Source organism: Diadema antillarum, unplaced genomic scaffold (assembly GCF_040938485.1).
Source record: "Diadema antillarum isolate AM-2024a unplaced genomic scaffold, OU_Dant_1.0 scf00000137, whole genome shotgun sequence".
Classification (NCBI taxonomy): Eukaryota; Metazoa; Echinodermata; class Echinoidea; order Diadematoida; family Diadematidae; genus Diadema; species Diadema antillarum.
In genome coordinates this window covers 1,234,694-1,249,575 of record NW_027271026.1, presented here as the reverse complement: position 1 = coordinate 1,249,575, position 14,882 = coordinate 1,234,694, and the positions used below count along the sequence as shown (strand labels likewise).

Genomic DNA, 14,882 nt, shown 5'->3' with positions numbered 1-14,882 from the left:
TCTAACCCGATTTCGATTCCGTTTGCTTTATGTGATGGCACTAGGTGAGGGCTTCAAAACTTCTACACAGAATTTTGACCTTTGATTTCTTTGACCTTTGACCTTGATTTTTGACCTATATTGTAAAATGGCTACAAAATGCTACTCCTTCGCCATTTCTAACCCGATTTCGATTCCGTTTGCTTTATGTGATGGCAGCAGGTGAGGGCTTCAAAACTTTCTACACAGAATTTTGACCTTTGACTTCTTTGACCTTTGACCTTTGACCTTGATTTGTGACCTGTATTGTACATTTTGCTACAAAATGCTACTTCCGGCGGGGACATATATAACGCACCGCGTAATTTCTACTTTTCCTTGTTTTCACTGACATGGTTCATAGGACTTCATAATGACATAGTGATGGGTTATGAACCATGCTGCACTTTTAAATGGAATAGAAACTTTTTGATACATCCTTGGGATATTATACTGATTATTATGTAATGTGTGGAGTTATATTGATGTGACTATGCAAGGGAAACAGCCACTTCAGCTACAAAAACCACTTTTTTTATGCATTTTTAAAAAATGCATTAAATACATACAACTTTGTTTTATTTGAATTTGTCTGATAATTGTTTAGTTGAAATGTATTAATAATTGTTTGTAGGGGATCATTTCCAACAAGCCTCGTGTGAGCTTTCTGTGATCCCTCCATTCAAAATGTATGAATTGTACCAAGGCAATTGTGTTTTGATATTTGTAAACGTTATATTTTGATATGGAAATGAATGAATGAATGAATGAATTTTTAAATGACAATTTCTGTAGGTTACCAAAGACGTGAAGTTGAAGAGGGACCAGGAGAGGCAGAGGATAAGAGACGCACGAGAAGCGAGGGGAGAAGAGGAGGAAGATGACGTGGAGGAGGAAGATCTGTCTGTCCCAGGGAGCTGTGTCATCAAGCTCCTGGACTGGGTGTCCCAAGATGCTGTGCTAGGTAAAGGCCTTGTTCGTTTAGTGCCAGGGCACACCCCATTCACGTTTGACTTTAAGCATGTCAAGGACACAGTGTCCAGAAAACTTTCCGAAAGAGAATCCATCCTAGGTAATTCTGTGAAGGTATTTCAGCTGGAGGGGAGAGAGGTCTGCTTGTGGACTTTACCCCTTTCTGTGCCAAAGACTTTGGACAATACATACAATGCTATGGAGTTTTCTGTACAAATTACCTTTTAAAGCACACAAAAGGGTTAATGTGTGTTGTAGTGACCTCAGCTTTCCAAACCCTCTATGAAGCAAGGAAGTCTTGTGTGCTTTATCATTGTCTATCCTATCAACTTCCAACTGCAAATGAAAGATGGTATGTGCTCACCATTGTGAAGTTTTAGTGTAACAAGACACACCCATAATTTTCTCTTGTGCATCACAACTGTAATCGTTATAACAGGAGTGCACTGTATTGACCGTTTAGCCTGGAGGAAAGTATGAATACACCTGTGAAATTATCATTGTGGGTATTGGTTTGCATATATGTGTGATTTCTGCCAAAGAGGTAGCATGGCAGTTACATTAGTATGAACTATTACCAAGGGAATCACAGGATAATTCTAGCATGCTTGACTTGAATACAGATCAGAGTGAGATAGGTATGCTCATAATTGTGACAGTAATAGATACGTGGCCTTATTTGTTACAAATGTATTGAGGAATAACCATGCTCAGTATAATGAAAACAACTCATTAGCACATTGAATAGGAGAGACTGTGTTGCTATAAAAGTGAGGGATGCAATACAGATTTGATTTCTGTTTCTCGTATCTTAGGCATGAAAACGCTGCTGCATTCCTTTCTGGCGGACGAGCTTTCGGACCTACCGAGGCACGTCTTCACCAAACCCAGCCAGCCTCGCGGTGCCTCGGACAGCAGTGAGACCAAGAGCCTGGCCGCCATCCCGGCTACGGTGGCTCGGAAGGAAAGGGACAACAAGCAGCCTAATCTCAGGCAATGGCATTCAGGTAAGGGGTGTCTGCCAGGTGGCCTCTGTCAGTCACAACAGTAGCTTTTTTCTTACCCGGGAACTTCATCATATCAGCACTTTGTAGAAAACCATCACTCAAACTGCTGCCCCTGCACTCCCATAAAAAAAAAATGCAATAAGCAGATAAGATGTGAACATTGCCAGTGTATTTACAAGTGTTGATGAAAAGGCATCTTGAAATATTGACTTGAAAATGATTGATTCAGGGGTGAAATTCTGTATGTGGAACCAATGCCTTTCGGTGAAAAGTAGACTAAAACTGCTTCCAAATTATGTTTTATCCCACGTGCCACTGTGTAGCTTGGGGATTGCTTGGTCTTCAGATGTTTTTGTTGTTGCATTCAATTTATATCTTATTTATGCATATCTAAATCGAATGTATTAACTGTTGTTGCATAGACATTTACGTTTTATACTGACTTTGAAGTGCTCTGTTTCTTATGTCAGCTGGACTACTGTTTTCGTTTGTACCTGGTTCGGACAAAAAGCGGGATTCACGGGCAGCGAGAGGGGGCTCCGCAGCCAAGAGCCAGATGTGGCTGGATGCCCTTAACCTACGACTTGCCGAGGTACAAATGTTGAAGTTTAATTCTCTGTGGTGCCTGTTTCTTGTGCATAGCCAGGGTCATTCCATATAAATGTGGATTGAGGAAATGCAGCAGTATCAGAAGAATTTATTTAAATTAGCATAGTTTGATGAAAATTGAACAGTCTGTCGAAAAGTTGTGTACATTTAAAGTTTCTGTGCTGCCATTGTGGATGAGAAGTTTATCATATTTGATAATATCATACATGGGCAACAATATAAAGAAAATATAAAGGAAATTCAGCATATCTTCACTTTCATAGCATTAATGAAAGTGCGCTTGATGCACATTTTTCAGAAAGCAGAGGAATAATATAAGCCGTAACATTGATATGTCTGTAACAAGTCAAGAGAATGTGTACTTTTCATCAAAATATGAAATTTTATAGAATTCTGTATTTATTTTCTGTATGTCGTTGACCATATTTGACATCACAAACTGTAGTCTTCTAATCGAGCGATGGCCATACCAAAACTTAACAATTTTAAATTTTTTCGATAGATTTTCAGAGTTTTCTCAAACTTGACTGATGTGTTCTACAAATATTGCTGTATTCATGCAAACCACACATACATTTGGATTTCATGCCCTTTTTAAAATTCAGACAAGTAGCTTTGGATCCTGCTTGACAGTAAGGGCTCTCTGTCTCTCCCCCCCCCCCCCCCCCCCCCCCCAGGTACCAGTGGATTCGCCTGATTGGCTCTACATCATGGTACTCCCACAAGCATGGGTGTCTTTCATGGCTGGGGCCCTGCAGGCTGTCATTCAGGTATTCATTCACATATTCATTCACTTTGCTTGTTTCAATCCTCCTTTTAAATCCCATCAATTTCAAGAATTTGTGTGTGTGTTTGTGTATGTGTGTGTGTGTGTGTGTGTTTTGATGCTGTATCTTCAATCATACTATCATCCTTAACCCTCCTTGCGTCATGCAGGCTTGACTGAAAAAAAAGAAGAAAAAAAGAATGAATACATTAAGAGATCAAAATTACAAAATATGAGTACAAATGGGACTAGTTGGGGAAGAAGTGAAAGGAAACTGCCAAAATGTACAGAAAACAAAAAAACATTTCTAACTTCAAACTTAAGTGGTTTGCAATGATCTTGGACCACAAACTAATTAGCCATTTCCCTGTTCATCTTGTAGCACTTTGATCTGATCATTTGGATTTGTACTCAACCATCAGTTAGTCTGAATACTACTCTTCTACACTAATATGTATTTTAATCTGTGTAGAAAATGAAAAAAAAAGTGAACACAAAATCATTACCAAGCGTTTTGACGATAGTGTAATGATGGTATAAACCAGTTTGATCCATCATATTCATGTACCCTACATAACTTGTGTATTGGGACGATATGTTGATTTTGGCATGCTCTCATTTTATATTTCTTATCAGCAGCAATTTCCTGAAAGGAGAATTAGATGTTTATCTCTTTATATGTACTTAATAATAAATGATGATAATAATAATAATATTGATTAATGATGATAATAATAATAATAAAAATAATAACAACAATTATTATTACTGTTATCATTATTATAGTTTAGTAATAATTATGATAATGATATATTTTGCTACATTTTTTTTTTCTTTTGTAAACAGGAGAAAGGATAGTACTTTACTGTTCGTTTTTAACAAAATTTAGATATAGTGAAAAAAACCCGCTGGTCCTAAGATCACTGTAACAAGTTGTCGTCGGCAAGGGGAGAAAAATGTGTGAGTGTATGTGGGTACTTATTGTTTGTTGGAGAAAAAAAATCTGTAATGGAACGGAGAGAAAGAGAGAGAGGCTCTTCTGGAAGATAAATATATCTCCGATAAGGTGGAAGATCTTGTTCATCTATTTAATATGTAGTACTGTGCAGTCTCTGCCAGCACTGTGCGAAAAAAAGAAGAAGAAAAAAAAAAATGTCTCTCTGGTTCGCGAGTAGCAAAGGTTACATACCAATAATGTTCTATATTCTATTCACTTTATATTCTTTTTCCCACCCTCATGGACAGGGGCGTCGTGCGGACATTGAAATGAATGTGAGGCGAGGTCATGATGAGCCCAACGAAGAGCTGCTGAATGAGAGACTCTCTCAGGCATGGCTGTGGGCCAGGGACAGACTGGTGGAGCAGTTGAGAACCAAAGTGATGTGAGTGCCAAGATTGTACATTCTTTCTTCTTTTTTTTCCTCTCAAAATTCTGCAGATAGAGGAAAGTCTGTTTCTTTTTCATCATATCTACTGAGTGGGCAAGTCAAGGTGCCTCTACTCAGCCTTTGGTTGACTTTGTCATGACTTTGTCTTTGTTTTCTTTAAATTACAGTGCCATATCTGTCCAGGAGCATGTATAGAGAAAATTTACCAATATCTGATTTTTATGTCTCTTGGGTGTGTTTTACTTGCAGAGATATGCCTAATGCCAAGGCAAATGCTCTATTGGCCCTGGCTGGACTAGCGAGTGCGGTCAGTGCCCATGCCTTCAGTCTTGGGGATGAGGCAGCCTCCAGTCAAAGGTCAGCCACCCAGTTTGAGGGTCAGAAGTCGTGGATGACCAAGGTCGCCGACTCGCTGATGGCTGTCGTGGACCCCACCTTCACTCCTCAGTCCGTCTTGCCTTGGTGCACCAGTGTGAGTCTCAAGCTTTCAGCTTTGTTGGCCATGACACATGGTTTGGCATGCCATAACCCGGGATGCCGTCATACCCCGAGTTGCAGCATTGTGTAGCGTCATCATAAGATGTACAGTTACACACTGCTGTCGTCGAGGCCAAATCTAAGCAATTGCGATTATGATATCCCAATGCCAAATTATCTCTGTTGTAGCATGTTTAACATTATTACAATGATAATAACATTAAATTTGTTAATAGTTTTCTTTTTCTAAAAATGTTATAATTTTTGGACAGCATAATTCAGAAAGAGACCATTTTGATCCACAAACTCGGTCCATGCTCACTTATTTTCGTCTGTGGACTGGTATTGCGAGTGTGGTGCTGCTGCTTCTGAGCACTGCTACTGAGTGCACATGCATGCACTGCCTATACCACTACTGGGGCAGACCATTAGTGTCAAACTCTTAAGTACCGTATTGAGAGAAAGAGATAAAAAAGAATCAAATTACAGGATTTAATTGATGAATTAGCATTCATTTAATGTTCTGGTAAGATTAATGAAGATTGAGAATTGTTTTTAGTATAGCAGTGGCATTATTTAGCACGTAGACTTGTTTATGCTTGAGCTACACTGTACAACTGGCTCCTGCCAAGAAAAAGAAACCACTGTTGCTGCTTGTGAAGCGTGACAGCAGTGGACTTTTGTATACTGCAGAACCAATGATATCTAAGATCGAAAGTCACCCAGTCTGTCTGCTCCCTCTCTGTGCAATCTGTTGTCCTCAGGACGGGGCTCAGTCCAACATGGCGACCAGACATGCCCGGGCCTGTGCCGTGATTGGTCTCTCCGCCCTCGTGCCACACCTCCTCACCAGGCGCTCGGCCGTGGTTGCCGGGGTTGTTGCCAAGGTGACCTCCCTCTGCCCGGAGTCCCTCTCCGTTCAGTGCGGCGTTGGCGCTGGGCTGCTGCTGGCGAGACTGAGCAAGGAGCACTACGTCGATACGGCTGGAGATGAAGCGGTTTGTCAGTTTGCTCCTTCTCAACAGCATATCCTCAAATTTGTCCAGATATCTCTTTCACACATTTGTCTTTTTCAGAATGAAGGGACTTTCTTGTTTGTTTTTCAGAGAGAGTGTAGCCACAGAGTTTCTTTTTTTTTTTCATATTTTGCTGTTAATACTCTCCTTGACATATGATTGTATACTTGATCTGTATTAACCCGTTGAGAACGGACTGATTTTGCAACAACTTGCATATCCCATAGACACCTGCCCGAGTATTCTTGGGACTCGTCTTCATGGCTTAATTTGAACACCAGGGGCCGTATTCTGAGAGCTAATTAAGTGTCTGATTAGCACTTAATTACCGAATTGGTATTCTGAGAGCATGATTAAGTAGGGGGTATATTAACTACCATAGCAACAAGCGTTTTGGCGGGAAGGACTTACGCATTTGCGCGTATCAATGCGCGTGCACCTCTGAGAGGACTTAATCACAGAGTTAATTACGAATCGGTATTCTGAGGGTGTAATTAAGTATGAAAGTTAATGGAAAACTTAATGATACCAGAGAGTGTCATTAACTACTCCGATATCACGCAATACATCATGTTTTCTCTGCCACAACGATGCTTACCGTCTTCGGTAACCGAGGAGCGGTTGAGTGTTGTTATCGTGGTATCCGTAGAATTCAGAGAAAAAAAGAAATATAGCCGATCTTCGAGGAATTTTGTCATTTTATGTGAGCAAAGAGGTTGAGATCTTCGCGTGCGTAGATGAGGGGTTGTAATCAAATACCGGAGAGTGCGCACGGAGCTCTTGGGTTGTAATTACAGGGGGCGTGGAGGAGCGCGCATTGAGGGCATATTTGCGCGTGTAATCATCATTTTGGCTTCTAACAACGCGTCTGATTGGATGGAATAACAATTAGATGGGAGGGACCTAAGATAATTACAGGGGACTTAATCATACCTTAATTACGTCCTCAGAATACTGATTTTGCCCATGATTAAGGGATAATTAACTTCACGACTTAATCACGAAGTTAATTACAGACTTAATTACGACCTCAGAATACCACCCCAGGTGAAAAAGTAAGGAACAAGACTGAAATTTGAACATGAGTCACCAACTGCTTTAACGAGGAGCGGCACTATCAATGAGCTATAGCCAATTCTTAGCAGTGACATGATGATGTTTGAACAAATACCCAGTGCCTCCCTCTCTTTCATTCTCTCTCACTAAACAGTAGGTAATGCAAGTTCAAATTGTAGGCTAATTCCTTCTATACAGAACGTATAAAAAAAAAGGTAATCCAACTTTGGAGGGCTACCATTTCTTAGTTATCAGCTATGAAGAGCACAATGTTGGTTGTTGGGAAAGGGGAACTCTTCTTCTTTCCGTTGATACCTAATTATGTTGACAATTCTCATGCATGACTGAGCACATGAACTTTAAAGACAACAGGGACAAATTGCACTTTTTCCAAGTTTGCATGTTATCGTGAAGGAACAATGCATGTCTCACTGCATGGATGAGATCTGTCAATGAAATGTGCCGAATAGGCCAGCCTGTACGAATGCAGTTTGTGTTTAGGATGTGTGTTAGGGTTTGTGTTTAGGTTTTCTCCGAACATTTTATGGTCCATAACCTTTAACATGGCCATTTGTCCGATAACTTGGCACTCCAACAGAGGCCAACCCACACAGTCCATTTTTCTCTGTTCATATTCAGCATGTATCTCCCAGTGACAAACCGTGTCTTAAATATGAAGAGAGTAAAATGGGTGATGATTTTGCCTTAATGGGGAGGACCAAGTTGTCGACGATGTGGCATGTTGAAGGCTATGAACTATAAAACGTCAGAAGAAACTGTAAAACACGAAGCTGCAGTCGTGCAGGCTGGCCTGATGATTTGACCACTTTCATTGACAGCTCTCATCCATGCAGTGAGACATGCATTGTTAGTTCGCAATAACACGCAAACTTGGAAAAAGTGCAATTTCCAAGAGCATCCAAGTGCTAAGCTTGAAAGAATCAGACCCATGATATGATTTACAACGATCCACATTTCTCAATGACCACTTACCCAAATTGAATGGGGTTTTCTGCAAAATATAGATAAGAAGTTATATTCTAAACCCTGAAATACATATGTAGCATTCAGACAATTTAACCAAAATGGAAGTTATCAATGCAAAAATCTGATTGTCATTTTTGTCCCCGCCGAACGAGTTCGAGCAGGGGACTATGAAACGGGCTCCGTACGTGTGTGTGTCCGTGTGTCCGTGTGTCCGTCCGTCCGTGTGTCCGTCCGTGTGTGCGTCCGTGTGTGATCAAAATGTTCAAAATGCTACTCCTTCGCCATTTCTAACCCAATTTTGATTCTGTTTGCTTTATATGATAGCACTACATGGGAGCTTTGAAACTTCTATACAGAATTTCAATTGTGACCTTTGACCTTGACCTTTGACCTATATTGTACATTTTGCTTCAAAATGCTACTCCTTCGCCATTTCTAACCCGATTTTGATTCCGTTTGCTTTATATGATGGCACTAGGTGAGGGCTTCAAAACTTCTACACAGAATTTTGACCTTTGACTTCTTTGACCTTTGACCTTGATTTTTGACCTATATTGTACATTTTGCTACAAAATGCTACTCCTTCGCCATTTGTAACCCGATTTCAATTCCGTTTGCTTTAAGTGATGGCACTAGGTGAGGGCTTCAAAACTTCTACACAGAATTTTGACCTTTGACTTCTTTGACCTTTGACCTTGATTTTTGACCTATATTGCACATTGCCTACAAAATGCTACTCCTTCGCCATTTCTAACCCGATTTTGATTCCGTTTGCTTTATGTGATGGCACTAGGTGAGGGCTTCAAAACTTCTACACAGAATTTTGACCTTTGACTTCTTTGACCTTTGACCTTGATTTTTGACCTATATTGTACATTTTGCTACAAAATGCTACTCCTTTGCCATTTGTAACCCGATTTCAATTCCGTTTGCTTTAAGTGATGGCACTAGGTGAGGGCTTCAAAACTTCTACACAGAATTTTGACCTTTGACTTCTTTGACCTTTGACCTTGATTTTTGACCTATATTGCACATTGCCTACAAAATGCTACTCCTTCGCCATTTCTAACCCGATTTCGATTCCGTTTGCTTTATGTGATGGCACTAGGTGAGGGCTTCAAAACTTCTACATAGAATTTTGACCTTTGACTTCTTTGACCTTTGACCTTCATCTTTTTACCTATATTGTGCATTTTGCTAAATGCTACTTCCGGCGGGGACATATATTACGCACCGCGTAATTTCTACTTTTCCTTGTTTTTTTTTTTTTTGACATACTGTATAACCTGTCACTTTGCAGGCTGAAACGGTACTTTTGAAGGCTTTTGACAAGCTGGAATCAAAGGCACTGGACAAGAGAGATTTTGATGAGGCCTCGGTGGGTTGCGCTCTCGGCCTAGGCATAGGTCTTGCGGCCCAAGCGCACGAGAAAGCAGCACATGCCAGAGTACATGTACAGAAGGTCAAGGGTCAACTTGTGACAGCTATTGAAAGTGACAGAGAAGACATGGACTCCCACACAAAGGTATGAATGATGGTATTGTTTCCTCATGCACTCTCGTGGTTGGGTATACGTCACTTCCATTAAAACTGGAGTGAAAACAAGCAGCTCACCTGTACAATACATGTGCGAAGCTAGAGTGTGAATTGGTGTGAATGCTGTGCTTGCGCAGGCGTACATGAATCTACGTTGTGATAGAGCTACAGACGACATAGAGTCGGCATTCAGAATCCTCTATCTACCATTCTTGTACGTGTATTTATCCAAAACATTTCTTGTGGCTGTCAGAAATGTTAAGGTGGACCATATCTGATAATTACATGGAATTTGAAAGCCAATACTGGCAGAAAAGTAGGTAAGTAGAAAAGTAGACAATGAATAATGATAATAAAACATACTTGAACCCAGGAACTCCTCAATCTAGAATACTCTCCACAATACCACGGCCCTCCCACACGCATCTTGCATCTTTTAGCAAGCTGATCATAGCTAGGAAGTCATTTTGTAGCATTTCAGCTTGGTCCTGAAAAGCAATGTCAAACTCTATACTCTTGCAGCATTTTCCATAAGCCCTCACTTATCACTCTCTCTCCAATCCTTGAGGTACCAACACTCAGAAATGACATCTGTGACTTTGTATTCGTGTGTCTTTTTTCTCCAGGCCCTGGTTATGTCTCTGTCTCTAATCACAGTGGCATGTCATGAAGCCAACCTTATGTCGCAGCAAGATGCCTTCCAGATAGCCCGCAAACTTCATTCATTCTCTGAAAGTGACACAAAGGTTTGCTTGTTCACACGTTGCTGTTTGGGTAACAAGACCTCGTATCTCAAAATTTTCAAATGTTCAGGAGAGCAAAAAAAAAAAGAAGAAGAAAAGAATGGCAGCCAAAGCACTGTAACAAATGGGATAGACTTTCCTTTGAAATGCTGTGGTGGCTTTATTTTGGGGGTAAGACAGCTTGGATTTGGATAGGACATCACTTGTCTGATTTTTATCTGGCAATTAATCCACAAAAGTGATTTTCACCAAAATTGGACATACACTAGGTCTTGTCACCCCAGCGACGATATACACAGATTACTTTAATGCATTATTTCTTTAGTATGCGACATGATGTATTATGATGTCTTTTCATCGAACAAACTCATTCATGTCTTAGATTTGGGCATTGCATACTGTGTAAATTGCTACACTATCAGTTTGAGCTTCTAAAACACTTACACTTTTATCATTCAAGTGTGTATTTAGTCATTATGTCCACACATCCCTACTAGAGACTGCTTTTAGACACTAGTACCCATTGGCAAGCCTATTGAAAATGTGTGTGTGGCACTTCACATTTACACAAGGATCTACCTGTTGCTTTTGTCCACATGCTGAAATGTTGGCAGTCATGCTGTTATTTTTGTTCAAGAAGAGGCATACATAAAAACATGAGTAATATCTGTTTTTCTGCTTATCTATAGATGAGCTTGATGGATAGATACATTGTAGATATATAGAATGATAGATAGATAGAATGCAGGAGATATATTGATAGATGTTTATGAGCTTGATAGATGGATAGATAGATAGATAGATAGATAGATAGAATGCAGGAGATATATTGATAGATTTTTATGACCTTGATAGATGGATAGATGAATGGATAGATAGATAGATGATGACCAAAAATATAAAGATAAATAGATGGATAGCATGCAGAAGATATATATAATAGATATTTATGTTCTGTTTGTAGTAAAACACACTTGTGTATCGTGTATTTGTGTAGTGCCCTTCATTAGCTGCAAGCCTAGCCCTCTTGGTCCATAGTTTGGCTAGCCTGGATAACCCCCAAGCCAAACACATGTACGATGACCTTCATTCAGTTTGGCTGAGACAGATCCAAGCCCCGGTGAGTGCTGTAGATAAGAGATGCAGGCATGGAAATGATAAAGCTGAGGATGGTGATGGTGGCGGTAATAGTGATGGTGGTGGTGATGGTGGTGGTGATGGTGATGGTGGTGGTGGTGATGGTGATGGTGATGGTGATGGTGATGGTGATGGTGATGGTGATGGTTATAGTGATGGTGATGGTGATGGTGATGGTTATAGTGATGGTGATGGTTATAGTGATGGTGATGGTGATGGTGGTGGTGATGGTGATGGTGGTGGCAGTGATGATGGTGATGGCGATGGCGGCGGTGGTGATGGTGATGGTGATGGTGACGATAATAGTGATGGTGGGGATGATGATGATGATTAAGGTGGTGAGGAGGAGTTAAGGAGGAGGAAGAAATGAGAGAATGTATGACTTGGAGTAGTTGGTGATGGTGATTGTGGTTGTGCTGATAATGAAGATGGTGATGAGGAGTTGAAGGAATAAGGGGAGGAGGAGGTGACATGAGATGATATGTCTAGGGTTAACAAGTTTTACTGTCACCCTAATAACAGGAGGAAGAGGAAAAAGAAGAGAAGATAAGACTGCTTAGGTTTAACATGTTTGTACCATTATATTAATAATGGAGGAAGAGGAGGAGGGCCACAAAAAAAAAATGAAGAAAAACAAAACAAAGAGAAGATACACTAATGACACAAGAAGGAAGAGTGTATGGAGGAAGAGGAAAAAAGAGAGAGGAGAAGATAAAAGTGCTTAGGGTTAACATTGTTGCACTATTACACTACTAACATAAAGTGTAATAAGTGTAACTCAAGAAACTGATATACATTATTCCAGGGAACCTCGGCTGATACACTGAAGTCATCTGTGGCAGGGCTTGTATTCCTGATTGTCGGTCCTGGTCACCTCGTCCAGACCAGGCTGAAGACAAACAATGACCACCAGAGGGGAAAGCTAACTTCAGTGGTCAACACTCTCGCAAAGGTAGGCAGCATATCTATTTTGAGTTCAGTCACCTACTATAGCAATTTCTGCTACATTGTTCTATATGAAAATGTCACGTTGATGATAACTACATTGTATATACAGAATAACATGTCTTGTATATGTACAGAAAAAGTCTCCTATCAGCCTTTGTTCTTTTCTCTCTTTCTTTTTCCTGTAAGATTCTGAAATGGATTAGTTTTTAAACCCCTCCTTTCCGATGATAGAAAAAATTCTCTTGTAATCGTGATTGTAATCTGTATTAGAAGAATTGTGATTGTGATCTAGCTATTTCTTGGTTCTGAATGCAATTCATTTTTATCAAGATTCTAAAATCTTGATTGCAAATTGAGGTCAGGAGGTGTTTTCAGATCTTGATTTGCTCAATTTGTGGTTCACACTTCTTGTCTGAAAGGCTTGACCTCCAAAACATGATTGAGGAGGCGGAGCTTTGGGCCTTGTGGGAAAAGCGCATTATAAATAATAGTAATAGGAATAGGAATAGGAGCTTAGCTCGACCCTTCATTTATTTCTGCTCAGAGACCCCTCAAAATGTAATGCCATGTAGCGCATTGAGTACCTACCATGCATTTACCTTTGGTTCTTCCGTGATTAATGTATGAATGTTGACAGCCCTGTAATAGGTTTATTAGCTAGAAGTCACAGAGGTAGAACTTGTTATTTTTTTTAATGTTTTAGCTCCATGAAGACTGTAGTGTCCACGCGCTGCAGCATGCGTTGCCATGGTTACTGGGATATCTTCACCTCAGCCTCTCGTCTGTGACCACAACCAGATCATCAGGTATATGGCCTCCCTGTTACATGATGCATTGCACTTATGAGGATATGGTTGATTTTTGTCTTTCCCCTTTTTTTGAAATATTGCAATTTGAAACTTGTAGTTTGCCGATTGTAACCTTGAATAAGAAAATTCTCAAATAGTTTAATACACATTTTGATTTCCCAACAGTCATCAAGGGATGTGTGTAAGATCAAATATGTAGGTTTCCTTTTTTGTGGACATTTTTGAAGAAGTTGACCTTTAATTAAATCAGAGGTATGGAAGCACAAAATTATGTTGGTGACAGCACTGTGTTGTAGTCATTTCTGTAGACCCACTCTTGAGGCTGAGGAAAGTGTACATGATTACCCTACAACCCTAACTTTTCAAAACAGTCAGCGCATGTGTTTTAATCGAAACAGAAGTATAATGAGGAATTTATTTGAATTTATTTCCTACATGGTACAAGGTAGCCTGCAAAGTTTGGTACTGTATCCAGTTCTTATGCATGCTTTTTTAAACGAAAGTTTCTCTTAACAACCACGAACCTTGTTGGAGGCTTCCCTGCAACTGTACCTAGTAACAACCAAGTGAATTCTTGCCTATTGAACTTAATTGGAGGGGGCAAATGAATGAAATGCTTTGTTGCTAGGCTTTAGGAAAAGAGACATCCATAGATTGTAACACATTACAGAAATGGCCTATTGAAAGTGGCAGTTCTCGAAACATCTCACAATGTGTCATTATTCCACAGAGATTTCCTCTCATCAGTCACTCATTGGAAACAAAGTTTATCGCTTCCGGCCACCCACCGAAGTGTATCAGATTGCAGTCCGATGAATCCGACTTAAGTTGGTCAACTACCAGGTGAGTGTCAGACATGTCGCATGTGATCCTCATCGGACAATCTTGCCTCATTGAATCACCACCCGACACGTCTGACACTGACCCGATAGTCGACCAACACAAGTCGGATTCATCGGACTGCGATCCGATACACTTCGATGGATAGGCGGAAACGATAAACTTTGCTTCCTATGAGTGACCGATGAGAGGAAATCTCTGTGGAATAGGGATATTACTTCTTTTTTTTTCAAAACTGAATGCTGCTGCTTCCTGACTGCACGTAAAAAGGCTGTATGAATGGAAGTGAACATCAGTTTTCATCAGGCATCTTTTGTGTCATCCAGTTCCCTGTAACTATGGTTACCTGGAGGAGGGGAGCCTGCTGAGGGCTGCTGTGGAGCTGCTGCTGGAGGCAGGGAGGAGGGGCCAAGAGGTCGTCCCCTCCCACCAGGTGGGGGCGGTGCTCTGGGCTCTGCACCGCTGCAGCAGATCGTGCGACAGGAAGCTGCCCCCGCTCAATCTGGCGGCGCTGCTCAACCCCATCATGCGACACACCAGCTACGGTAGTCACAAGTAGTATTTAGTTGTCCT

At 40.6% G+C, this 14,882-nt stretch overlaps 1 protein-coding gene across 1 annotated transcript in view; it reads left to right on the top strand.

The window, feature by feature from the left end:
* The window catches only part of LOC139721066 (focadhesin-like), a 48,769-nt gene that overhangs the window by 21,987 nt on the left and 11,900 nt on the right, over positions 1-14,882 (top strand). Inside the window, exons 14-26 of the mRNA XM_071632395.1 lie at positions 814-982; positions 1,806-1,997; positions 2,468-2,589; positions 3,284-3,376; positions 4,618-4,754; positions 5,010-5,232; positions 6,002-6,235; positions 9,597-9,821; positions 10,459-10,746; positions 11,573-11,695; positions 12,518-12,664; positions 13,364-13,466; positions 14,636-14,854. Of these exons, the coding sequence (XP_071488496.1) occupies positions 814-982; positions 1,806-1,997; positions 2,468-2,589; positions 3,284-3,376; positions 4,618-4,754; positions 5,010-5,232; positions 6,002-6,235; positions 9,597-9,821; positions 10,459-10,746; positions 11,573-11,695; positions 12,518-12,664; positions 13,364-13,466; positions 14,636-14,854 (2,275 nt within the window). The remainder of the gene's footprint in view (positions 1-813; positions 983-1,805; positions 1,998-2,467; positions 2,590-3,283; positions 3,377-4,617; positions 4,755-5,009; positions 5,233-6,001; positions 6,236-9,596; positions 9,822-10,458; positions 10,747-11,572; positions 11,696-12,517; positions 12,665-13,363; positions 13,467-14,635; positions 14,855-14,882) is intronic.